Source organism: Pezoporus occidentalis, unplaced genomic scaffold, assembly GCF_034315485.1.
Source record: "Pezoporus occidentalis ecotype Australia unplaced genomic scaffold, CSIRO_AGI_Poc_V1 ctg149, whole genome shotgun sequence".
Classification (NCBI taxonomy): Eukaryota; Metazoa; Chordata; class Aves; order Psittaciformes; family Psittacidae; genus Pezoporus; species Pezoporus occidentalis.
Window position 1 is genome coordinate 461,206 of NW_026913305.1, and position 27,357 is coordinate 488,562.

Sequence of the window (27,357 nt, forward strand, 5' to 3'; positions counted from 1 at the left end):
TTTTCTACACCATGTCCCTGGGGAATACCAGCTGTATTAAGGTTTTACTTCTATTATGCTTACGTAGTTCTTATTTATTATTAATTTGATGGAGATAGTTGTGGGTGAAGGATGACTAAAAGAGGATAGGATCTGAATAAGGAAGTGGTAGAGGAAAAGAATAGTAGGAATAGTTTCACTAATATGTTTTCTTAGCAAAATAATACCTTCATCAAAGGTAAAGTTTTGAAACCATTGGGTTTGATCAGAGGGTGTTAAAAAAAAAGATATCCTGAAAAGCTCTTTAAAAATATTGGAAAATATTACTTGCTAAGAAAACAAATTTAGTTTTGAAACATAAGCTCCGTTTTGAATTTGTGTGTCTATAACCCTGACTTTGTCTCATTAGTTATTTTCCACAGTGATGGCAATACTGCCTCGCAGTAGTCGTAGGCAGCTGCCCTGAGCTTCCTCCTTCACCCGTCCCCGTCCACAGAGCTCTGGTAGCTTGGACACCACTGAAACAAACCCGGAATTAAAGGTCGGTGTTCTGCAGTGAAAGGTGCCGAAAATAAGCATTTTTTAGAGCCGATTTATTTCTTAGGATAAACTTCGGGAGTCGCGGGCTGAGCCCGCAGCACGGCGGCCCAGCAGCGCGGGGCGCTCGGGGCTGGAGCTGTCCATGGCGGGGCAGTGTCCCGGCGCACCTGCCTCACGGGGCCTGAGCGGACGGGGCCACGGGGCGGCGAGAGAGCCCCGGGAACCAGGGCGTGGGGGAACGCCGTGTGGGGTGGGAGGCGCCGTGCGGCGGCGAAGGGGTTAAAGCGGCGGCGGCGGCGGCAGCTCTATTTGCGGCTGCCGGAGCTCCAGGCGATTAGAGAGCGGCTCCGCGCCCCCGCCCGGCCCGGCGTGCGGCGGGAGGCAGCAGCAGGTGGCGGGGCAGCAGCAGCGAGGGAGTTAACCCCGTGGCGGCGGCAGGAGGAGGGGGCTGAGGAGCGGGCGGCAGCGGCAGGAGGAGGGGGATCGAGGAGGAGCAGGCAGCGGCAGGAGGGGGACTGAGGGGCAGGCAGCGGCAGCAGCAGCCGGGTTGCTAGGGATGGAGAGATCCCGTGTCACCCGGATGTGAGTGTCATGTTGGCCGAAACTCTGAGGGATTTGGCAGCGGCGAAGCAGCAGCGGCAGGAGGAGGAGCAGCCCCTCGCACGTCGCTAGTCACTACCATGGGGGTCGGGTAGAGGGGAGCGCAGGGGCAGCGCACACCCGGCTCGGTGGGGTGGGGGCGTCTCTGCCCTTTTTTTATTTTCCATTTTCCTCGTACGCACTGGAGAAAGTGGGAATCATGCACCAGCAGCAGCAGCCCGAGCGGCACCCAGCAGGTAAGAGCCGGTGCTCCCACCAAGGGCAGCGGCGTGTGGGGCTGAGGGAAGGGAGGGGGCAGCGGGGGAGGATTTATGAGGGATTTGGGAGTCGGGGGGATTAGGGAAGGGTTGGAGGGTGGGGAACGTTTGGGATGGGAAAAGAGATGAGCGGCAGGGCTCGGGGAGCTACCGGGGATGAGGTGAAGGCGGGATAAGGTGCTGCCCTCGGCGTGTGACCAGCATACCCGTCCGTTCCTTGCCCTGGGGCCGTTAACACCGGCTGGTTGGGCTGAGGGAGCTCGCGGCTCGCTCCTCGTTTCCCTCGTACTTGTGTAATCGTGGATAAACCTGCCCGGCGCTGCGGCTCATGGGGGTTCCCCGCGCCGGGGCGAAGGGTCGGGGCAGGGCCGTGGGTGCGATGTGCCCGGTCCGCGCAGAGCCGCGAGGCTCCTCGGCGCTAATCCCCTCCGGCACTGCCACATCCCCGCGGTTGTTTATAAACGATTCCTCCCCCACAGTTTTGTGGTATTGCCCCTGATAGGGGCAAGCTTTGTTTCCCCTTCAAGTGTTGATGTGGAAGGACGGTGGATAGGTAGATGGGTGGGTGGTTTGTTTGCGCCGAACCATGTTTCGTGGCATCCAGAAGGGCAGGCGGAAGGCGGGGGAGATAGATGGCTGTGCCATAGCAGTTTTATTGGGGGGGGGGACGTGTGGAAGAGCGGGGATGCTTTGGAGTCGTTGGCACTGACACCCCCGCCTTTGCCCCGGAGCCGTCCCGCCCCCGGCGCCGCTGCTCCCCGTGTCACGCCGCTGGCTAGCGCTCGCCGCTCTGGTGCCGGGTCCCCGCGGCAGCTCTGCCGCCTCCGTGATCCCCCCCGACCCCCGCCGCCATCCCGGGGAGCCATCTTAAGGCTCCCGCGGCCCCTCGCCCCGGCGGGCAGCGGCGGCGGCCAACGCCAGGCTCGTCCCCGTGCACGCGTGTTCGTGGCTCTCGCGTCTTTCTCGTTGTCTATTCCCCCCCGCACATAGAAAAGGAGGGGTGTGCTTTTTGTGGCTCTCTGACGAGCAGCGATCGCTGCGGAGCTGTTTTCCTCTCCTGCCTGGGTAGATCCATTTCACAGTCATCCCCTGCTAGCCCTGATTTCCAGCACGTATATTGTGCCGTTCCTCCATATTTCTTCCCACCCGGGCATCTGCAAGTTTTGAGTTTCACTTAGGAGTCTCTCCTTTCTACAGGTGCATACAGCAGTAGACTCTGTTGCTCTAGTTGAGGAGCTTGCAAGGAAAGATCGGGGCAGTGAGGTGGTATTTTGCCTTCTTGGCTGTCACTGGGATGAAGAGGACTTTATTAGTGTTTGGAACGTACAGTTTATTATTTTAAAACCTTGTTAAAAAGCAAAACCAAACCCCATTCCCTCTACAGTGGTATCATGGGTGTAATTTCTAGTGTGAAAGATACCAGTGCTTTATGAATATGTTTATCAGGAGACTATTGGATTCTTCACTCATGAGAGGCAGCCATGCATTTTTCTTTGAGAATACAGAGTAGGGTGAGATTTAACTTGCTTACAGGACCTTCCTCTCTTCTAAACCCCAGTTTTGGTTATTAATTGAACAATGAATAAGAATTTTAAATAACTACTTTTTGATCAAAATGAAATGAGAGAATAGTGAATACTAAGGTATTACAGCAAAGTTCATTTTAAGGAATAGCTATGTTTTATTGGATAAACATGGTGACATGAAAGCTGCCATTCAGTTAGGAAAAAATGCAGTAAGTGGAAGAATCAAAACATGAAGTGTTTGTGTCTTGATGCTTGCATTAAACTCCAAGTTACAATACTGATTCCTTTTTATTGCTACTGTTCAGTCACACATGCATCTGCATATACTTGCGCTCTGTAGTACATGTCATGGAAGCATCACACTGCCAAGAAGTCTTAAAATAATCTTTTTCTCAGAAATATTGGGACACATTTTAGCATATAAAAAAAAATATAACCAAGTACTTCTTTTTTTTTTTTTTTGTCCCACAGAGGCGAACTATGCAAGTAGCACCAGGATTCCTCTCCCTGGTGACGGACCAGCTATTCAGTCAAATAGTTCAGCACCATCCAAGCCGACTGTTCTATCTTGGCAAGCTGCAATTGATGCTGCTAGACAAGCAAAGGCTGCCCAAAATATGAGTACCACCACAGCCCAGCCTGTAGGATCTCTGTCCCAAAGAAAACGCCAGCAATATGCCAAGAGCAAAAAACAGGGTAATACGTCTAATAGTCGGCCACCCCGTGCCCTTTTCTGTTTATCCCTCAACAACCCAATACGAAGAGCCTGCATTAGTCTAGTAGAATGGAAGTATCCTTTGATGTGGTTTCCTTTTTTTACAATCTGTTCCTTGTATTGATTGTTTTATAGCATCTTATAACGTCACAGCTAACATATTAGTTAACTTGCACTTGTAGGTAACTGTCTTTAATTTTGATGGCAGTTAATTTTGCATGAGTTGCTGTTAAGGATAGCCTCCTAGCTTGTGTCATAAGGACATAGAATATCATTTTACTGAAATAAGTAGCTCAAAGTCAGAGAAGAGCCCCTAACTGTTCCTTTTGTTTTGGAGGGGGTGGGGGAACATTTTCAGAACTTTTTTGTTACAAACTTACATTGTATTCCAGCAAACCTTTGTATTGCATTTGTTGCTTTCCAAAGAAGGTTGAGTGGATAGGAGTAAATCTAGTAGTGTTAACTGGGAGTTGATGTGAGATGTCAAAACCTGTATCTTCCATATTGTAGTTTGGTGTATTGCTGTTAGGGCGAAAGAGTCAGATTTAGAAATCTTTTAAAAAAGATTATTTTTCCAGGTACTAGAAATAGGGAAGATATTTAGTTAAGTCAAGGACTCACTCCAAGTACATCGAAGTGTTTGAAATATATTAATCTTCTGGACTTCTACAACATATGCCTGCCACCAAACATATTAGAAGTGTGCACACGTGTAGAGAGGAGATCAGACATACTGGTCTGTATTCCCAATGACTTCTATGCTGGGAAGGATTCTTTGTCTTTAGGTCAGTGGTTGTGATGTGGAAGTATGTGGATGTCTGTGGCACAACCGACAGTGTGTTGATTTGGCATCACTTAATTCTCAGGAAAAGGTTTGAAATAAAAGATAGTCTGGTTGAGGTACGAGGAGGATAATGTTGGCCTATTAGTCACAGCAGCATCCCTGTAACGGGAAACAGCTGTTCAAGAGAGTGGATTGCTGAGATAAGACTCATTTTGTTACTGAAACAGAACAGCCAACCTGGCAATAGGAGCTGTTACTCATTTATAGGGCTTGGGTTTTTTTTTCAATTCTTTGAACATAATTCAGTTGCAAATTAAAGATAGTGAAATAGCGGCTTCTTTCACTGAAACTGGTAGAAGTCCAACTAATTTCAGTAAATTGGCCTCTCCTTGGCTAAGGTCAGTTAAATGAAATTACTATGGATCTAGAGTGGAATAATTCAGGGCTGAATTTGTCCCAGTAGCAATGCATCATAAAACAAAGTTGTCAATCTTGCATTGCTATCATTTGTTCATTGCAGTCTGGAGAATGCTGCATGTTGTGTGTTGTAACTTTACACAATGCAGCAGCTGTTGATGTTGATAGGCTTTGTGAACATAAACTCAGCCCTTGAGGTGGCAAACTTTTTGCAAGTCAACAAACAAAATGTAGCAGATCTTAAGGGACAGATGGGGCTTGTAGGAGTTAGTGGTTTGTGTGAATTGCTGTTGTTTTGGGGTTTTTTGTTTGTTTGTTTTGTCTTTTTTCTTTTCCCCCCCCCCCCCCCCCCCCCCGAAAGAAATGTAAAATGACAAAAATATGCTTTTGGGTGTTTTCAGTATTTTTCCTGTAGTCTCCTGTGGGATTCTTACAGAGATGTGTCATGAAGTTGTGCATTGAATTAAGGAAGAATGTCAAAAATCACAGCTAAAGCCCTAAATACTCTCTTTCCAAACTTCCATGGATATGTCCTTCATCTGGGTACCTCCATGTTTGGAGCTACAGTAAAACAATGAAATGCTTTGAGGGACAGGCAAATTAATGATAAATTGAAGGATGAACTTCTACTTTTAAGAATATTTTTCTTTCTGGAAGACAGAAGGTATCTTCAGGTTTCAGTTGTCGCCATCCAGATATGGTATTGTCAGTGCGAAGCCTATAGCCTCTCAGTGTGCATGGCTGCCAAGCCAGTAGTGGTGTTATATTCCCCAATTTGCTCACCTAAACTTTCATCTGCTGTCCTGGCCAAAGCAAAGTTATTCAGCTTCCCAGCTCTCATACAGGAGATCTGTTGTGATTTGCTGGGAATCTTTCTCATATCCTATTACGAATGAGATCCCAAATGATTTTTCTCTTTTGGGCAAGCACATTTCTGTTAACATTAATGAGACCTACGTGAGCAAATGAGGACAGAACAGCTCAGCAAGTGTTCCTTGACCATCATGAGGGCCCATGTATTGATTTAAGGGTGTATAATTTTATTAATCTCTGGAACTTAATCTAAATTGCTGTGTGGCAGCAAGAGTAATAGTTTTCTCTTGTTCAATGTTCTCTTCTTTTTTGGGGAAAAAAAATCATTGTGATGGAAAACAATGTGGTGCAGCTGTATAACTAAAGGAGACTGTTTGTCATAGTTGTCAGTCAAAAGGTTGCCTTAAAAGTAAGATTTAGTTTATAAGTGTTGATGCTGAAAGAGTTAGACTTAAAAGTTCATAGATGGACATAATTCATTAATTCCTTAACAAGATTTTCCAGACCATTTGACATATTTATACTGTTGTCTATTTTTGCCAATTGTGTGGCCTTAGCTGTTTACATCCCATTCCCAGAAGATGATTCTAATTCAACAAATCATAATTTGGTAAGTACTCTTGAGTTTTTAGTATTTCTTTACTGTATAACTTGATGGTCATGATTAGCTGTTAGTAAAAAAGTTAAAATTGATATATAGTGAAAATTTAGAATGTTTATGAAATTACTTTGGTGTTTTTTCAGTTTTAATATGTGCTCTCTTATGTCATGTATTTAAAACAACATTTTTCAGAAGTGAAATTCTTTGGAGTGGAATGTACATTAATATTATGCTGCTTGTATAAACATATTTGTGTGGTATAAAAACTTTAATTCCTATTGCTTATACTGATAAAATATATTTACTAGCTGTTACTGTGCTTCTGACTCTTGTTTCAGTCCTGAAGTTTTACTGCCTTTCCTTGTATACTTGTCTAGTTTGTTTTCATTTTTTTAACAGTGTTGTTTTGCTGTGTATTTTATTAGATATGTTAGCTTTTAATGAGAGGATGGTGGGGAATTTTACATTAATACATTTTAAAGTGATAGGAACATCAATGTGTATTTTAAAAGCAGTCACTGCTGGTGTAAGTGATCTCTCAAAAAAGGGATGCTAATGCAGTAAGCAGAGCGTAGAGATGTATTTCTTCAATTGAAAGTAGCAACTAGAGTTGCAGTTGAAAAAATACAATGAAAACTAATTTTGTGTTAATTCTGTATTAAAACTTAGAAAAGCTGTTACATTCAAGGGTAATATTGAATTATATTGCAGTAATTTCATTGTTTTAATGTAATCACCATCTTGAAATAGTTGAGTTCAGTAGTCCTGTACATTCAAAATCTGCATGTGACTTTTTCTGGGAGAGGGGAGGTTTCTTCGTAAAATCAATAGGTACCAGTAAGTAGGCAATTTTGGATTAATTTACCTGGAAAATTTGGGTTGATGTGAGGTTTTCTATTTATGAACATGTTTGTGTGATTTGTGGTGTGTAAGCCTGTTTATTTTCCTGAAAGTAATTATTCTGTGCATATGACCCATCTTATATATTTTTTTGTTTATCAAGCTGAAGCAAATATGGACAATAAAAAGTAGTGGTGAAAGGCAGAATAATTCAGGTCACTGTAAAGAATGATTTATGCAGTTGTCTATCTAGCCAACCAACAGTCTTTATTTCTCTCTTCTTCCCTGTCCTCCCCCCCTTCATCCTGAGAAATCAGGGCACAAATCTCCATAGCTGTCAATCCACCAAGAGATCTGCTAATAACTAATTTCATAATGCATTACATGAAAAGGGTAAAGCTGTTAGTTGTGTCAGAGGCTAATAGTGCAGCAAGAAATATTGTTAACATTAGTTTTGTGAGGCTAATGCATTGACATTTTCGTCCCTGATGGTTTTTCTTTTTTTTATCTGATGTGGCAGGTTTTTCTAAGCAAAAAAAGAAATATATGTATATATATTTCTTGTAAGACATCCTTATGCTTTTTAAGTAGAAGGGGTCTTGAAAACCCCCAGTTATATATGTACAAAGCTTACTTAGTTATTTAAAATTCTCTCAAATTCCCATTTAAATTTGCATTCTGTTTCTACTGATGTTGAGTAATTCCACTAAGCTTGCTCAGAGAACAGAATTTATCCTGGCGATGTACTTTCAGGTGCTGGGACAGATTTGAGCTCGATAAGGGAGCATACAGGAACATCCCTTGTACCTTATCTAATAAAATAAATAGTTCTGCAATGAGCCACATTGGCTTTTCTTACAACTGAAGTTCTGCATCATGAAATACACTAACCAGTGGGTCTGGGTTCATGTCTCTTCCTCTGGTATTTCACTGACGTTTTCTCGTGTAGATCCACTTCCTTTGTTGAACTCTTAATGTATATTCAAGTGTACTGTGGGAGAATATTATAGAAGAGCTGAGTTAGAAATCTTTGGGCTTACTTTGGAACCTGCTTGAGCATGCATTTCCTGATGCTGGAGGTGTATGTCTAGACACATATTTGAGAGTGAGCGGGCTCTCAGTTGTCTTATAATGGAAGTAGGGGTTGTTCTGTCAAGTAATGTTCAGGTCTTCTGTGATACTGGTCTAAAACCCGAGACCAAATCCTAAAAATTGGTATTAAATCCTATGAACAGGCTTGGCAGGATTTTAGGCCCTGGATGTAGATATGTCTTCCAGAAGCCCTGCACTGCTAGTGTGACCTTGCTGGGAGACTGTACCCCACTCCAGCTTTAATTCAAGTTCAAGAGCTGAGCAAAGTAAGATAATTTCCTCTCTCCTTCCAGCAAAGGTGTTTGGTCCTACCAGCCCTGTAGCCTCTTTGCATCTCTGGGACACTGGCAATTATCGACATGGTGCAGATTGCAGCACTTGTATCATTTAGTGCCTTGGGGGAGAGACCAGAGTGAGGAATGGGAACATGTGCTGCCTCTAGTGCCTTCACTTTCTTACTTTGCAAACTCCAGAAGTTCAGCTTTACAAATTTTAGTTTTGTTGTGGTTTAAGCCCAGCCGTAAATCAGACCATGCAGCCTCTGTCTCATTCCCCCACTTCCCTGCCCTGCTCCCGGAGGGTTGGGGAGGAGAGTCAAAAGAATGCAACTCCCATAGGTTGAGATAAGAGCAGTCCAGTAACAAAGGTGTAACACAAACCACTGCTGCTGCCACCAATAATAATAATGATAAGGGTAATAGCAAGGGAAGAGAACACAACTGCTCACCACCCACCGATACCCAGCCCAACTGATCAGTGATCTAGCCCTTCTGGGGTAATTGCCCCCAGTCCTACATCCTGCGCACGACGTGCTGTGGTATGGAATACCTCTTTGGCTAGCTTGGGTCAGGTGTCCTGTCTCTGCTTCCTCCCGGCTTCCCCTCCTCCCTGGCAGAGCATGAGATTCACAAAGTCCTTGGTCAGGGTAAACATGACTTAGCAACAACTAAAAACATCGGTGTTATCAGTGCTGTTCCCAGGCTGAAAGTCAAAACCACAGCACTGCACCAGCTGCTAAGAAGGAGGAAAATGACTGCTACTGCTGAACCCAGGACAAGTTTGCATGCAAATATTACATCTAGGGCTTGGTTCTCAGGGAGTAAATCAATGTTGCTTCATTGAGTTGAATAGATTAATTGCTTTCCATCAGCTAGCAGAACTGCCTCATATTTTTTTAATTTGTAAACAAAAACCTTAAATATTTATGCATCTGGATTTTTCTTTTTGTGACTACAAAATACACATAATTTGTAATCTGCCATGGAATGAGGAAGCAATGGTACAGTAGGTCAAAAACCACTGGAAATGAAAATGGAAACTTTTCTAGGTTTTTCTTGGGGTAGGGAGAAGACCATTTGCATGTCTGAGAATTTGAGCAGCCGAAGTGTTCATTCTTCATGACTTCATGAGGTCATAAAGTCAACCTCAATCCAGGGGTGTGTGTGCAGAACAGGTATGCTCTCCTCTTGTGATGGGATGTTAGGAGGTGGCTTCTGTATGCTGGAATTTCCAAGATTTGTAAGAAAAACCTGAAATAAAATTTCTAAGTCTGTCTTCACCTGTGACTGAGGCAGTGAAACACTGACCATCTGTCATCCATCAAGTGCTGGCTGAGTCCTGTGATTACCTTCTTGTGAATGTTTCAACAAGTGATGTCTAGTCACCACAGTTGTATGTTGCAGTAGTAATGGTAAAAGAAATTTCAGCACAAATTACCCTCAAATATGACAAGCATTTTAAGTAACAGGTAGATGTGTCTTAAGAGAAATATCAAATCAAATGTATACATATTTATGTATTGTTTTAAAATAGGTGGTGTCTTAAGTATCGTTCTTGAATGTGAGTTTTTTATTTTAAACCTTCTCACAGACATCTGTCTTAGGTTATTTGTGAGAATGCTTGTTTCTAGAACAGTAGACTATGGAAAGTTGATGGTGTAAGCTAAGTGTAAGGGTGGGACAATTGTGTTTTTCTGTCAGTCACTCATCTTTGCTGATGTGCAAGTTGTGATTATTGCAATTTTTGTGACAAAGCCAGCAGCATGCAATGAGATACTTATGATAACTTAAGGAAGCAATAAGACGTTTCTTCATGATATCAATGACTAAATTAAGCAGATGGTAATCACTGATGTGGGATAGGAGTCCCTTTCATTGTTAGTGTGTTTGTCTTCTCATCTTCTGGGCAGGCAGACTTAGATTTCCGTTTTCCCTTTTTGCTGTTCTCTGAGAATATAGGGTGTACTTCTGCTGTTTCCTTGCACATTGGATTCATGGTTATATTCTCTCTTGAGACCGATCTGTTAGTACTGGGTCATACAAAACAATGTGTTACAAACAAAGCAGAAGTACGGAGTTGAGTTCAGACTGGACTGTGTTTGGCCGCTTGCTGAGTAATACAGTACTGTGTTTTCTGGGAAAGTTTGTCTAATCCTTTGTTTAAAACACCTTGACATTCTCTCTGATGTGTGCCAGGAGAGGCAGGAGGAAGGGATCTTCTATACTTAGAGTATTTCTCTCATGCTTTTCTATACTGCATGGAGTGGAATACAAGCTAATGAACTTCAAAACCAGTTACTGAACTTGATTCTGAATTCTACTTAATTCTTCATCCCTAATCACTTCATGTTCTTTCGCAAGTGAGCCCAGGCTTTCTGCAAGTAGATGGGTGAAACTGTTATTGACACAGAGATGTTTTTCTCTTACAGCAGAACAGGAGCAGTGTATTCTGGGGTGAAATACTCATAAGCTTACTATTTCATATGTTAATGTAGTTTCTTTCATCTACCTTCAGAAGTTTCAGGTGATCTGAACTTTGCATGCTTGATTCAGCTTTTCTTTTGGCTATGTTTCTTGTCTGAGCTTGATAAGAAGCTGTTTCTGTCAGGAAGGGTTTCCTGTATATATCTGTGTTCTGTTTCTGTCTTTTCCATTTTTCTCCCCATCTGTAGTATATTTCCCTTCATGTCTTTTGTGAACTTCCCACTCTTTCCTTTCTTTCTTTTGTGCCTACCCTTTGGCTTTCCTCTGTGTTTACTTTTCCATTTGTCCTCTTCTGCAGCATGCTTTGCTCTATTCCACTCCTCCACCTCAATTTTTTTCTTGTATCATCCTGCTGTTCCATATTCTGCTTTCCTGAGCTTTGCCTCCTACTGACTTTCCAACTGGTCTGACTAGCACTGGGCTGCTTTACAATGCACAGTGCAAGTCTGGATCTTGGCTCCAATTGACCTTTTTGATTGTTACAAAAAAAAAAAAAAGGTAAATGTGGACAATAAGAAGCATCCATCCATTGAGAGTCTATGAAAATGACACCCCTGAAGTTTGGGTTGAGTCTGCTTTGGGTGTGCTGCATCTCTAGTGGCTAGACCCTGAAGGGTTTCAATGGTGACACTGTTCTTCTTGAAAAGAGATTGATACTTGCATAAATTACAGCAAATCAGCAAGTGCAAAGTCATGTGAGTAATGGGCTTGACCCTAATGCATGAAGGGCTGGAACCTAATGGTGATTAGCCTCTATGCCCCTGATAAGAGGATGCTTCAGCCTTGTTTCTGACTACTATTGTCAGCAGGGAACCTCTCAAAGAGTGTAGTTTTGCATTAAAAGAAGGTATTTCCAGCCTGTGCTTACAGAGCAGGTTGGGTGATGGTCCTGGACACCTTTTTTTCTTCCAGGCGATTGGGACTGGGAGAGCCATAGTAGTGGACACTGCTACAGAGAGGTAATGTTTGTGTCTGAGCTTTCAGGCAAAGACTTTCTTTGCAAGTAGATTCAGGTGGATCTTTCAGTAGCTCCAGCAGTAGTTGTCCCTGAACTGTTAGCTGTGCCTTCAATCTAGGGCACAGCTGAGAGTACTCTGAGAAGAGCTGGTTGAACTTTTGACTTGGAGATGTCAGACTTCCTATCCTTATCTCATTAGCAACCCTATGACTCATTAAGTTCTCAGGCCACATAAATAATCCATCTATTGAAAAAGTTATTTTTTACCTTACTTACCCTTTACATGTAGCTTATCTGTAAATATTGTACAATGTTATTAATTTTAACCACATTTAGTAAAATTTTTTGTTTAATTGTTCTGTGATATATTTTAGAAAGGCTTCTACATATCCTTAGTGTCTTAGCTGTGTTTATTTTTGTAGTTCAGGTGTCTTTAAGGCCTGGATCTGTTTCCCCTTACGTAGAACATCTTCCAGTCTAAATAACTTATACTGATTTTTTTTTTTTTTTCCTTTGGATTCTTAGCTAATGGTCTTTTCTAATGTCTCTGCTAGCTGGCACAGAAGTCATCTGAGTAAAATTTTCAGGTAAAATGAAAGATAACTTGTACTCTACTGAAAAATACTTTGTTTTGTATATGGAAGATCATGGTGGAGACGTGATAATGTTTGTGTTTATTTAGCCAAGCACCTAACTGCTGGTGCTAAAGGAAAATGTCATGAAATTTAATTTGAAGAAGGATTCAAAAATACTGGATCTAATTGTAACTGATGTACCACAGGAATTTTATGTTGCATATTGATTCAAGTCAGTGAAATGTATTTATAGCTCTGTGTATGAGTATTTGGGAGGTCCTGCAAGGAAAAACCCAAATGTTAGTAACTGTCCTTTTTCTTTTCACACAGGCTTAAACATGAATAAGCTTGAATTCTTTGCTCATCAGTTTATCTCTGTGTGTAAATGTTCTCAGGGATAGTTTCAGTAATATTTTTAGGTGCTGCTTTTTATGTACATCAATTACCCTGATCTATTTTATCATTCAGAAAACCCATGAAGTAACTATTCAACTACGGGAGCAGTCTGACTTAACTTTCTGAAAACTAATGCTAATGCTGTTTGGTCATTAGGTGAGACAGCATGCATCAGTAAGTAATTCTTGCACAGCTGCAAGAATTCCTTAATAGATGACATTTCTGTTAAAAACTATTCTAATGCTGTACTCTGCACTATCTTAATATTTACATTTTTTCCTATTGCTGTATGAAACTACAAGTATGTGCTACTTCCAGTAGTATGCATTGACTGATTATTAGGGATTGACTTTACTTACCAGTGCAGATCATGTATTTACAAAAACCTTTTCTCCTTTGTGGAAATTCTGAGTTGGTGGTTTACACCCACTTTGTCCTGTAGCCAGTTCCAAGGCCTGTTCTGTCTGCCGTGCACTATAGCAGCAGCATGAAATAGTTCTCGAATTTTCTTGGTAAACATAATTGCATGTGTCAAGTCCATCTCTAGTGGTGAATGAAACAGAAATTTCATTTCACACTGGTGTAGAAAAAGGGATGCTCCTGAAAGTAAGATATGACCAAGGTGACTGGCAATTTCTAACTGGTCATTTGGTCATTTGGATTTGTAGAGGTTTGGGAATAACATAGACTAGTCCCTGTTGTTTATTTTATATTTGTGTGCCCCAATACAACTTGGGATCCAGCTACTCCAGCACAGCTAAAAGTGGCTGTTTGGAGTGCAAGGGTATGGGAAGTTCCATAACTCAGTTTTACAGGTTTCAATTAATGACACTGCAAAAATGATTTTCCATGTTTTTAGTTGCAGGAGATAGCTTCTCAGTTATCCAAACCAGAAGGTCTTGCTAAAAGATGTACTTAATCATTTCCGTTGGGAAGGAAATGTTTTTTTCCATGTTCAAAGTTGGAAGCTTGTTCCTGTGGGGAATTCCTACTAAGGGCTACTAACTGTCCTTAAAGAGATTTGCTGGTAGTGCATTATTGGCAACCTGCCTGGGGAGATACAGTGTAAATTCTTTTTCTATTATAGCCTAAAGTCAGCCTCCCCAGACAGAATAGTGCTTGATAAAGGGAAAACTGTGAAGCGTGGACTGGTCACAATAAGAATAAATCTGTGTACTTCCAAATACACAGAATAATCTTAATAGTTACTATATCAGTTGAATGGTCAGTGGGAAAATAGTTAGATTTGACATTAAAATAGTTGTAATTCAAATCTAAAGTGAGCATTTAAGGTGAGTGGGAGGAGTTTGTGTTTTTCAGACAAAGAATTGGAATATAATAAAGGTTGATTTTCAAATGCTCGGAAAAAAAAAAAAGAACAAACCTAAGCTAAAAAAGCAGTTTACTGACTGTATGTCAACCCATGTGAATTACTAATTTACTCGTGTTGAGCATGTGAATTTAATGAAATGATCTATGGTTTTACTCCTTGACAATAGCTGCTATGCTAAAGGAAACCTTGAAAATAGCTTCTGAAGTGTTTACTTAAAAATGAACACAAAAAATTGAGAATCTTTACATGTTGCTCTGTATCAATGCTGCACCAAAAGGGGATTGCCATAAATACTACTTGGAATTGCTTTATAAAACCCATTTTAAAACTCTAGGTTGTGCAGAAAGCTGGTTCCTGGGTACTTCAAAAGACTCGTGTAGCTGTTAAGAGCAACTAAATGTACTTTCTAATCTGGTGAGTTTTAATGACAAGCTGTTTGCAGTGATGGTTTATTGAGTGTGTGAGTTGGTTCATCATTCATTTTTGCAACAACTCAGATTTGTTTATCCTGTGATGCACCAAAAACCTTTCTTTAGGTGAGCCATCTGGGTGGACAGGGCCATGAAGAAAGGGTAAATTAATAAATAGTGATAGTGGCATAATATTAGTCAGGATGGATTTGCTTTTCAATGTTAGAGTTTTTGTTATTGTGTAGTCCTCTGCAATAATATTTTCATCTAACGAATTGCAAATAGACTCTCATTCTCCCCTCCCCTTTCAGAGGAGATTGAAAGCATGTGCTTAGTTCTTGCTTGTATGCAGTTCCCTTGGTAGCACCGATTAACACGTTACTGTTGTTCCTGTTTTTTTCCTAGTCATTTTTATGACAAGTGCTTTTAGTGTTCCACTCTTGAAGAATGCCTTGATTAAGCAGTGTGGTGATTCTCAGAAACCTGGGTGCTTGACTTCAGCATTTGAAACCAAACTCTAAATGTTTGTGATTAATGCTCTAAATTTAACTATGAAAATAGTATTTTCAATGAAATCAACACAGCTGACCAAGATGTGTAATTTGCCTGTTCAATGTTATTAGGGAGTATTATTGTAGGATAATACTGTAGTGCTTGATAGTAATATAAAGTTTTGCAGAAGATCTGGTGGCATAAAGGAGCGTACAGAGTCAGTTACATTTGTAGGGTATAAAGGCTGTAAAGCTCTTTACAATGTAAGAACATAAGCATAGGAAGTGCTCCTTGATAAGGTTCAGTAGTTGAATTATCATACTTTCCTGGGTTGGCTGAGGGTGGCTGCAGCCTCCAGCAAGATCACGTCTGACACCACTCAGCTAATCAGAAAAATGCAGTCCTTCCAAGCAAATACCCCAAAGCTCTGTTATGTTTATAAGACATTTTGTTAATATAATTTTTCACTCTGATAGAATTATTATGATGTCATTACTTATTTTTTCATATACCCATCCAGAATCCTTTAAAACATGTAACAATGATGTGTGGTGTAAGTCAGTTATTCATCATGAAATGATATTTAAGTATATGCTTATCTTCATCACAAGAAGACTTGCTGGTTCTAAGTTCAGGTAGCTCTGAAGAAATCAGTAATTGATTTCTTGCTATAGCAAAGGGAAAAAATGAAAGAAAATCACCTACCAAATTCTACAGATCTTGTACATTTATTAAAATAAGGTCTCCAAATTTCTTGACACCTGTGACTTCACAAAAACAAAATGAAAATCTGTGATAAAAAGAACAGTGTTTTAACTGAACTGTACCTAAAAGTCGCATGTTACTGAATGATGCTTAGTAGAGTTTGTGCTCTAATTGACTGCTGGAGCAAAGATGAATACTTCTAGGTACAAAGTCTCTGCTACTGGCAACAGAAAATTTCTCTACATTCTAGTACCAAGTTGAATGGTACTTAAATTTTTACATTTTGTGTTAAATATTATGAAGCTATCACATTTTACTGAAATTCCCTAAAACATGGTGTCAGCAAAGGCCACGTTATTTCACTGGCTACTGATATGGTTTTATGTTTGCATTGTCATGGCTAGGTTGAGTAAGCCCATCTTAAGATCATACATGCCATCTGTATTCTTAGTATAGTAAGAAGACCTTACCCTGAACTCTGAAACTTCCTGAAGTCTTCGAGAGCTAAACACCCATAGTTAATGCAGGTTGAGCATAGGTGGATTGAGAGCCCTAGTCTGTCAGCATAGGCTAGATTTGTGACTTCTTTAAAGGACTTTGTCTCCTGTAGTAAAAGACTGTCAGCTGCTTCTCATATCTACATTTTCCCTAAGCACTGTATGGCTGAGAGCTTTCATTGGTGTGGATGGAAAATACATGGGCCACAAGTTGTAATGTAGCTCTAAGTCCTGAGAGCATCTCATTTTAACCAAATACAGCACAAACAAAGATTGCAGTTATTTTTACGTGGTTTTCAAGAACAGGAAGAGAAAGTTTGTGTTCCTCCCTCCCTCAAAGGCAGGCTGCAGCAGGAGCCCACTAGTACCAAATCTTATCAACCAATGCCAGGCTGTAGGGATGAGGCTTTCTTAATTTTTGTGCTTACAGAACTGCCTGTCTCCTCTAAGACAATCACTGAATTATGCAGTCTAAGGAAATAAAAGTTTGGTGCCACAACAGAAAGGGTAAGAGAAAGCAGGTAAGATGTTGGTCGAGAACTTCAGAAATGAGCATTGAATATTTTAGTTTGTGCCTATCATCTTGTGATCCCAGACGGGCTGTTTATCTTTTTAGTGTTTTGGTTTCCCACCTATAAAATAGTTTCCTGCTCTAAAAGGATATCAAATGGGGAGAAAAAAAGTTTGAGTCTGTGAAACATACAAATATGGTAAATAGGTTTCATATGAACAGTAATGAACAGTAAAATGAGATCTGGGGGATTCTCTTAAAATAGTTTCCTATTTTATCTTTTTTTGGAAATGGTTTAACTGTCTTTCTGGTGAACACTTTCTGGTGAATTGTGTTGTCAGAGGCTATATTTTAAGTTCAAGAACGTAGAATGTTTTGGCAGCAAATTTTGGCGAGGAAAATGTGATTGGTAGTGGCAATATAGGAACAGAAGGAACAGCCACTGTTCCCATAGTGATGCAGCAAAAGCAGTGACATTTAGGTAAACAGCAGTAGGAAAGGAAATTTGGGGGAGTTAATGTTAGATGTCTCAGATACAGTAAACTTCCATACGGTGTTTCATGTGTATCTGAAAATGCTAATGTTAAGCTTCTATTTGTTACATGAGTAGCATAAGCACCCTTCCATGTTTGGTTGGTTCACTGACTTCCTTGAGCAGATGATCTGTGAATGAAACCAAGGCAGGCATCATCTTATTGAGCAAAAAGAAATTACATAAAGCAAAAGAAAGCATGAGATACTGGTTTTCACAGGTATGCTCATGTGAACTCTCCAGCTGGTGGGAGTTATACCATGGAAAGTGTTTTTAGCATGATTGTGTGACACATGAATAACAAGGGTATGTTTAGAAACCCTTGCAGCAATGTGATTGTTGATTCAAATATCACATATTTCTTAACCCCAAATAATTATTTTAAATATATGTATGAAAGCCCAAATGCAGGACCTCAGTATTCCTTTTACTCAGACTGCTAGGGCAGAGGTCTTGCATGAAGTTATGTGTATGTCTTTATGTACTGGTCAGTGCAAATTCTGGAGTCGTGTAAGGGATTTATCTTGAGGACTAAGCAAATAATTAAGTGGGTAAAAGTTTCATTTTTGTAATGGTAATTCTTTGAAATAAGAAAGTATGAAGTAGGAAAAATAGAGCATTAAGTGCAGGCTAGGAAACGAATTTCAGACAGAAGTACTGGGAGAAATAGCATCCTAGAGCTAAAGCATGGATTGGATAGGCTGTTTTCTGAAGTGTTGCACAGAAGGGAAGGTAGGGGTAGTGAGCCCTGACTATTTGAATTAGTGTCCACACAGGGACTCTGTGTGGGGGTTGATCTATTCCCCCTTGTCTCTGTGTTAGGGAATGAGGCTGCTTTAAAGAGTATCAGAAGAAAAGCAACAACTTGAAAGACTAATAGAAAGAAAACGAACTTAAAAGAGCAGTTGCACAAAGATCGTGTATGTTAGTGAGGTATGACATACCACCTTTTAATAATCTGGATGAGCTTGATATGTTCTTTGAAGAAAGGTAAAGACCATGCTAGATTGTCTTGCGGGTGCTTTGTTCTGTTCTGGTAAAAACAGGGTGAAGTTTTACGGATGATTTTGAGGCTCTGATACAGCTGGTGTTCAGTGAATGGAGCATTTCCAGTGAAGGGTTAAGTACCATGGATTGTAAGCATATTAGAACTGTATTTTTCTTGCCTTTATATAAGTATAGAGGAAACAGAATACAAATGTGTTAGCAGGTAACCTTCATGCAAACTGATCATGATGACTGAGTTAAAACTATAGATTTATGGGCTGAGGATACTGGAAGTATTTAAAGAGATGCCTGTCCTTATGGGCTCCTGTCCAGTAGCTATTTTCTAATGGTAAGAGAAGTGATAAATTGTCAAGGATGCATCAGTATCCTTCATTTAACATTTATCAATATAAATGTATTTCTAAAGAATATGGTTATGCATGTAACAAAAGTACATGTGTTATTTTGTAGCTAGAGTACGTTGTAAAATTTTACTCTGAAAATGCTTATTTTGCCTATGAAGAGGGCATCTTTAGGTCAAGCTGGTGATCCTGAAAAAGGCTTAATTGGCCTATGTATCAGCCTCGAGTGACAAGATCAATGCAGCCTTTTTGGATAGATATATTCTGTGTTCAGAAATGTTAGTTTTGATTCCATATTCCATCACTTAATATAAAGAGATAGAATCATAGAATGGTTTGGATTGGACGGGACCTTAAAGCTCATCTAGTTCCATCCTCCCAGCCATGGGCAGGGACACCTTCCACTAGATTGGACTTGTTCAAAGCCTCATCCAGCCTGGACTTGAACACTTGCAGGGATGGGGCATGAACAGTCATGTTTTCTTGCATATGTGACTTAGTGAAATACTACTAAATAAAATACTTCTGAATTTGCATTTATAGAAGTGCCAAACTTTTAACATTATTACTTGAAACTTTCGTCTCCAATAAAGAACGAATTTTACGTGTAGATATTTCAATATTTCTATTTGGGATCTTGGGAGTGCAGAATTATTATTTTTTTTTTTTAAATAAATGTTTGCACTTTTAATTTTGTTTGTAAGTCAGGGAAAAGAAACAAATATATGTGCTCAGGTGCATGCCAGAAGATACAAGTCATGTGGAGAGAATTTAGTTTCTAGGAGATATCGTCAGACTCTTCTACCAAATGTGTAAACCACGTTTTTGCTGGTTGTGGGAGAAAAAGTCTAAACGCACAATCTTATTTAAATATTCTTCAAACTACTAAAAATGGAAGTGAGTATGGCCATTTTATACTGCCATGCATCAGACTCTTGTTTCCAGTATGGCATTTTGAAGAGTTTGTGTTTGAGAGATACGGCCTGTCCTATTAACAATGTCAAAATCAGTCCCTGGCAAATGTAAAGGACAAATCAGGGTGTTAGAGGTCCAGGTACTCCAGGCTATTTTTCACTTAGTTGATTACTTATTTCCTTTTTTCCACTTTTTCTCATTCTTCATGGGAAGAAAGCTGGTAGTGGAAGCTCCAACCTGATATTTTCATCATAATGCACTTTCTGTCTTGGCAAGTAGTGGAAGCTCAACTGTTCTTCTGGGAACTAAATCTTGTAGGATATGAGCTGATAGGTAACCTCATCAGCTGTCAATGAACTTACAGGATTTGGGTGACTCTTCATACTCGTTGCACATTCGTGGTTTGTATAATATCAGCTGCTGATTCTTGCTCTCTATTAAACTATTAGGAAGGTCACTGAGAACAGAAGTACTTCAGTTTCCTGGGCAAGGAGCAGATACGTGGGCTTACATTTGTCTGGAGGAGGCATTTCCTCAACTGACAAGCAGCGTTCAGTGTGCCAGACACTCCAATACAGGGTCATCTCCCTGCTCATAAGGTGGCTGTGAAACATCGTATTTCTGCGCTGTACAATTTGTAATGCCTTCTTAGTACATGTAACAAAGCAGGGGAATCCTGGGGCTATAAGAGCACAAGTTTTTTTTTATCCTTTTTCCTCTAAAGCTTTGGAGGAGTAGTAGTAAGTAAAATGCCCATGGGTTTGAAGTCAATGGCTTTATTATGGTAGGGCCATTTCAGGAGTTACTCTACAAAGCTGTGAGCATGTATTTTAACAAAGCTTAGCAAAGCTGCAAACACTTCCTCACTTTTACTTGCTGTTACTCCGGTCATGTTAAAGTCTTACTGGAATGAAAGAAAATAATTGATTTTGAATGTTAGTATGTTAATTTAAGTTTGTGGTGGAATATTTGTCTCTCTAAAAATGAAAATGGGGTAACTGTAGGTGCCTATATTGACTTAGGGAAGTTAAAAGGAATTTTTTATTTTTTACTTTTTTTTTAAATACAGTTCTTTTCTGAAGAAGTCAAAGGTTCTGTACTTTTGTGTGTGTTACAGATGAATTTCCATTGCTTGAAGACTTGAATCTCTTCTGCATTTTGACAGCCTGACATCTTAGCAGTAGTAATGGTGGTAGATGCTTCACTGGAGATGAATTTTATAGCTTTGGTTTATAGGTGAAAATATTAATTTCATGAAGTGTTCTAAAACATTAGTGTATTTATCTAGAAGATAAAACAGAGACTGAAAGTTTTCTTTTAAAACTCTTATTTATTCTTAAATATGAATCAGTCCTTGTAACTTTGTGTATTGACTTGGGTAGAAATGACTGAGTGGTGCTCTTAGCCAACCCCAGTGTCAGAGTGAATCGTTTTTTTGAAGGCTGCTCATGTTTTGAAGTAATGCATTTTACTTGCAATTAAGAAGTGTTAAACATGAGCACTTTAAGCATAATGACTTAGCTAATGAGTGGTATACTGCTGTGGTCTTATGATCACATGAAAATACCTGACTCCCATGGAGCAGACAAGTTTTCAGGTTTCATATTGTAATTAATTAGATGGTAGAAATCTTATAACTCTGAGTAGGATACAGTCTCAAGGGGTTGTAAATTTTTAAGTTAAGCCTAGAGTGTGGATTTTGTACATAGGACTTGCCTTTATAAATAAAATAGCTTCATAATTCAACTACTGCACCTGTTTTCATATCAGAAGAAGCTTATCTAAATTAATGCTACAAATGACACTGTTTTTCTCATAGTATAAACTCCATTATGGATACTTTGTTAAGTATATTATGGATACCTTGTTAAGTGTCCATAAGCATCTAGTTAACTATTCCATAAGGCTAAATACCAAAGTGTTCCCCAGGAGAAGATTGAAGAATTTGCTCATCTTTGAAAACCTTCAGATAGGTACATGTTGCAGCAAAACTGGTGGGAAAAATCAGAGTGGATTAATTTTTGATAAATGTCATGGCTTCATGGTGGAATTTACTTTGTCAGTAACTGCTGGCTTGATAAAAATTTGAGAATTGATTCCCTAATTAGTAAGCTTGCATATATATTCACTCTACCAGAATAGCTGGATTCCATAGCTTTGCCTAATTAATTTTTTCTTCTTATGTGAATAGATTTTTATAAATAGAGAGATTTCAATGATGAAAATAACGCTTCAAAATACTTTAAAATTGGTGAGTGGTTTCCCTCAACTGCAGTAATATTTGGATGCTGCTATGTTTTCCATTAATATATGTGACGATTACTCGATAATGTGCTGCTATATCTTTTCAAGCATTCTGTGTATGAGTTAAGAAATATACTGCATATTTTAGCTGATAGTTGCTAGCTGTGATTTTGTATAAGCAGTAACAAGCAGTAAAATGTGCGCTATGTGGTTTGCAGTGACCTTCATTGCTGGGAATAACTGTAAGAAAAAAAATTAGACATGCTTAGATATTCTTTGGAGGGCTAAATCTGGCCTATATTCTGCTGTCCTAATTGTGCATAGTGATTGGAGGCCTTTTCAGCTTGGACAGACTCAGATCTTCAAAGGGCAGAATCAAAGCTCTCAGTTTCATTTTTATTTTACACTACTGTATACATGTCAGCCTAAAACAGGGAGATGTGTTTGTTCTGAGCTATAGATTTCTAGTTTGCATACGTTGTTTTTATGTAAATTTGAAAAGCATTTATGCCTCTAAAAAGACTATGTTATTTTTATCAATAACTTAAGCACCATCATTGGTTGGATGTAATATCAAGATCTTTCTTTCAGTTTGGATGTGCCCCAGAATTAACTTGGTCATGCTAGAAGCAACTCTGTTTTATCAAGATCCTCTGTATTGTAGGAACAGCAATTTATATGATGGATTATAGCATCAACCCCCCATCCTAGCTCTCACACTATCTCATAGAGCATGTCTAGGGAAAAGAATAAGTGCACAATATTGGATCCTACAGCCTTCATCTTGGGAACTTTCTGAGCCAAATGTGGTCTTTGTGTTTAATGGTTTTAAATGAGAGAATATGCCATACAGAGAATGTCATCTGGTTATTGTGCTTTCTGATTAAGTTTTCTTTTTTTTTTTTTTAAAAAAGATGTTTCAGCTGACACAAATTTCTGATTCCCTCCCCTCCCCCCCCGAAAAACCCCACTTCCATTATGGAACAGTCTCCCACTCACCTGCAATTGTTTCATTACTCTTTCTGTATGTCCTTAAAAAAAATTATTTTATACTCATATCACTGTAATAGGTATTCCTTATTTTTCTTTTTGCACCTGTAAGGAAGCAAAATTTAAGAATGCAGAGCTTGTTGTAGAGGTGTTCTTCAGCAAATAATGTTTTGACCCAGAACTGTTGATGGCGTGATGACATTTGGATTCCTTGGTAAGAGGATTGGAGATGCTGTTATGTATAAGGCGTTGTAATTCGGTATCAGATTCATTCTGACCCAGTATTTACTAAGTAGTGATCTGGCTTATTAGAATATTCTGTGTTTCTTTTTCCTGCCTTTGAAGGCTTATGGGTCCCATTAAGATTGGAAGAGATAAATACTCTTTATTCAGGAACAAATACTATGTAGGGAGGAGTAAAGATATTATCTGTTAAAGTAGATGTGTTCTTAAAAACAATATTTAATCATATCTTATCTGTTAATAATATTATGCTTATTTGGACAAACAAACTTGAAATGGAAAAGTAGGCAAAGTATTTTCTTAGAGGTCAAATAGAATCTAACAGCAAAGTTGGCACCTGTACAGTTGTGGTTTCCCCCCTCAGACACTCCTGCAATTTGAGTTACTTTTTGCATACTGCAGCTACCCTTACAACATTTGGTTTTCTCATTCTGAATTACATCAGTATTTCTTGTGTAATGGAAGGCATAGTAAGAAAAGTGCATTTTGAGAAGGTAGCAGCTGTGATCATTATACGTCTGCTTGTATACCACAAATAAACAGAACCTGTATGTGAAACTTAATGCATCATTTAGAGCTGTGTCAGCTATGCCTTTCAGCAGATTGCACACTCACAAGTTCCTCATTTTAATTGTATAATTTCACTGTAGCTCTTCTGATTAATTTTTTAGTAGAGGGTAAGGCCAGTAGGTCCGGGACAAGTTCTAGTAATCACTTTAGGTAAATAACATTATCCTGAGATATTTGAATGCAGTTTCTGCACATTGTTGGTAATGATGTTGCATTACATTTACCCACATACAGTGATGGCTCAGAATGCTGTTCCCAAGAATACTGTTCTTGCAGTGTTTCTCATAAAAGTATGAAGTAGTATTATGAAATATCTCCTAGCTTGTTAGTAAATAGAAATGTATTCTGTATCATGCCACCATAAATTTGTTCATATTCTCTGATCTTTTTATAAAGAAGGCAGCCAGTAGTGATGAAGTAAGCTACAGAATATTGAAACATTCCTCTCTGGATTGAAATGTGTGGGTACAATTTAACAACTATTTCTTGCTTTGATTTATCTTCCCAAGATTTTAGTCTAATTTGGTATTTTGTTCCTCATTATTTTGTAGCTTTCTTGTAAACTATTTTCCATCACCAGATTACCAAATTAAGATATGCATGCAATAAGACAATAGCATATTCTTAGTCTTAGAAAATAATGAAAGAAGCTATTGATGCCGGTATAGTATGAGAAGAATAGAGTTGGACTGATATTTGTCAACAATAAGTAACAGATGTTAAAAGAAAATAAACTGTTCTGTTTTCAGACCTCTTACATGGTCTTCATTACCTGATGAGTAGTGAATTAGTTCATCGAGTAGTCAGCATGGAAGTATCTAGGACAAAATAAGATAGTGCAGTTAAATAGTAGAAAACAGAAGTTGTTAAAATGAAATAGTGCCAAACTGTTTTGTTTAGAAATCTTTGTTCCCTCTTTGCTTTCTAGAAACAAGAATTTTCTTAGAAGTGTTGAAGGCCTGAAGGGGACAGTATTCCAGCCACAAGTCATGAACCTGATTTTTCCCAGTTCTGTAAGAGATGATGATGGCAATTGTATCACTTTGTTTTCCAGTAAGATTGACCAAAGTCAAAAGGCCCAAATTGATAGCATCTTTCTAATTATTAATTGGAACAGCTCTGGGATCCTGTTCAGACATGCTTTTCATGACTGTGGTGCTAAATTTTCTACTAGACACTGTTCACGAAGGAGAAATGGGAATCACTCTAGGGAGGAACCTTCATTATTGGGTCCTTCTTTTGGCCTACGGACAGTCTTCAGTATCGTGGTGGTTCTAATAAATGAATGCCTAGCCAAGACAGGAAAAGATGCATTGCCCTGTTAGTCAATATATATCATTGCACTCAACTTTTCTTTTCCTAGCTTGTCAAACAGTTGGTGCTACCCTTCAGCTATCCTGGCCTTCATTAAGCTAGGCATTGAAGAAGCGTGAACTGCATAGTTATTTCTCCGAAGATTTCTCCATTTTGCAGAATCTTATATCTTGTTGAGAAAGGTAGCTACAGCAGAGCAGAGAAGATGAATAGCAAGCAAGGGATACAGTCATCCTGGAGAACTTGTTAACTTCAAAGTCTTCCAGACTCTAAAAGCTAAATCCCTGGTGTGCAGGCATCATGCCTGTATACTTACTGCTGTTACCCAGCAAAATTATGCCTACACATCTCTGCACCATTTTTTTCTATGCATTGTTTTGTCGATGAAACACGTTTAAAAATAATTTTTAAATGGCCTAGCTTATGGAAGGTTCTCTGACTTGAAAGTACCATGAAAAAAATTGGAAAATCTCCAGAATAAATTAAATGTTTTCCATTTGGATAGGGATGTTGCACTGTAATTTAGGGGAAATGAGAAGTTTTAATACTGCATGAAAATAAGAAATGAAGGTAAGAAGCCAGGTAAACAAGCTCAGAAAAATCCCTTTATTTTATAGGAATTTTAAAGAAGCATTCCTAATTCTTCTCAATTCCTTATTTGGTAGGAGGATCTCTGGTTGCTTGCAGATAAAATAAATGGATTCTTGTTTATGTTCACTGGTGTGTAATTTAATGTACAGTGTAGAAAGTCCTCAGTGGGCGAGATCTTCAAAAATACTGCTTTGGAGGTCTGCCACTTACTGAAAATCAGTTACTGAAGGAAGTTGTTATTGAAGTTGATACCATTTCAATAGAATATCTGTGTGTGTGTTTGTGCATGCGCATAAAGATCCATATATGCTATAAGTTTTAAAGAATATATATATGATATCTCATAAGTTCAGAATGTTTCCTCTGTATGAGAAAACAGAGCAGCTGATGCGTGGAATTTTTTTTACCACAACTAGACCAGTCAAACTGGTCACTCATTGTCCTAATTTCTTAGGCTGGTAGACCTGCTTATAGAATAACCAGAATTTCTCTCTTCCCTTTTCTCATCCACCTCCTCATTTCTTTCCATGGTCTTAGTTTTTGAATGTAACTCAATTTTTAATTGGGAGATTGTTCTATGCCCTTGAAAAGTGCCCTCTCTTTAGCAGCTACTGCTGAGTGAAGTATGTAGTAATCAGTACAGTAATGATGAAACTATATTACAGAAATTCCTTTTCCCATTAAGATGCTTTTGCATTATTGATAATAGCTTCTATGGGTTCTTAAAGGATGCTTTATCACTAAGTGGCACAGATTACTAAGTAAGGAAGCCATCTCATGAAAACTACAGTGCTTATCTAAGGTCAGCAGATTGGGTGAGGAATCTTGCCGATTGTCTCACCTGAGCTTTGTGCCTTATCTATAAATTTACATCTCTTAAGAGTCTAGAGAGTAATTGGTGAGCTGGCTCGGTCTGTTTGGCATATTTGCACTATGTGGATACAGGATTTTTGTAACTTAACATCCACATGCCACAGTTTAAAAACCAGTTTCCATGCAGGATGCCTCCAAATTTCAGTTGTTCTTACTGCATACCCTCTTGAGTATGTCTAGGAAAGCCCCTATGGGCAGCTATGAGCTGACCCTATGGGCATGTGAGAACAGATGGTTGCTGTCTTCCCAGCCTTCTACCCTGGCCAGAAGCATGTACTTTGAGTGGGATGAGGAAGTTGGGAGCCTCATAGTGTGTTCTTCTCCATCAGTAGAATCATAAAATAGTTAGGGTTAGAAAAGGCCTTAAGATACCTAGTTCCAACCCCCCTGCCATAGGCAGGGACACCTCACGCTAAACCATATCACCCAAGGCTTCGTCCAACCTTCTTCATTCAAGACCACCGCCAGGGATGGAGCATTCACAACCTCCCTGGGCAACCCATTCCAGTGCCTCACCGCCCTAACAGGAAAGAATTTCTTCCTTATATCCAATCTAAACTTCCCCTGTTTAAGTTTTAACACATTACCCCTTGTCCTGTCGCTACAGTCCCTAATGAAGAGTCCCTCCACAGGATCCCTATAGGCCCCCCCAAAAAACCCCAAATAAACAACAAAAGCTTGTGTCAAGGGCTGATTCTCAATAGATCACAGCGAGGGAGCTGCTCTGCTACGTACAAAACCCTGACCCAGAATCAGGTCGCCTACGAATGATTTAGCGCTGGGTGCCCCACGATCATGAGGTATGTAGTACTGTCTTATTTCCTCGTGATGTGGGGATAAGACAAAGTTGGGCTTAGGTATTAAATGGGACTGAAGGGAACTGTAGCCACTGTCTTGCTGGATTTGTGCTGGCAGTCTACAAGTGTTGTAGTT

General features: G+C 39.6%; 1 protein-coding gene across 18 annotated transcripts in view; it reads left to right on the top strand.

Annotated features, from left to right (window-relative positions):
• The first annotated feature begins 1,012 nt into the window (after nucleotides 1-1,012).
• CACNA1D (calcium voltage-gated channel subunit alpha1 D) overlaps nucleotides 1,013-27,357 on the top strand; it is a 189,317-nt gene continuing 162,972 nt past the window's right edge. For all 18 annotated transcript variants that reach the window (XM_062610644.1, XM_062610656.1, XM_062610661.1 and 15 more), the window contains exons 1-3: nucleotides 1,013-1,355; nucleotides 3,374-3,692; nucleotides 6,136-6,241. In XM_062610644.1, coding sequence (XP_062466628.1) covers nucleotides 1,319-1,355; nucleotides 3,374-3,692; nucleotides 6,136-6,241 — 462 coding nt within the window. In that variant the 5' untranslated portion in view covers nucleotides 1,013-1,318. The remainder of the gene's footprint in view (nucleotides 1,356-3,373; nucleotides 3,693-6,135; nucleotides 6,242-27,357) is intronic.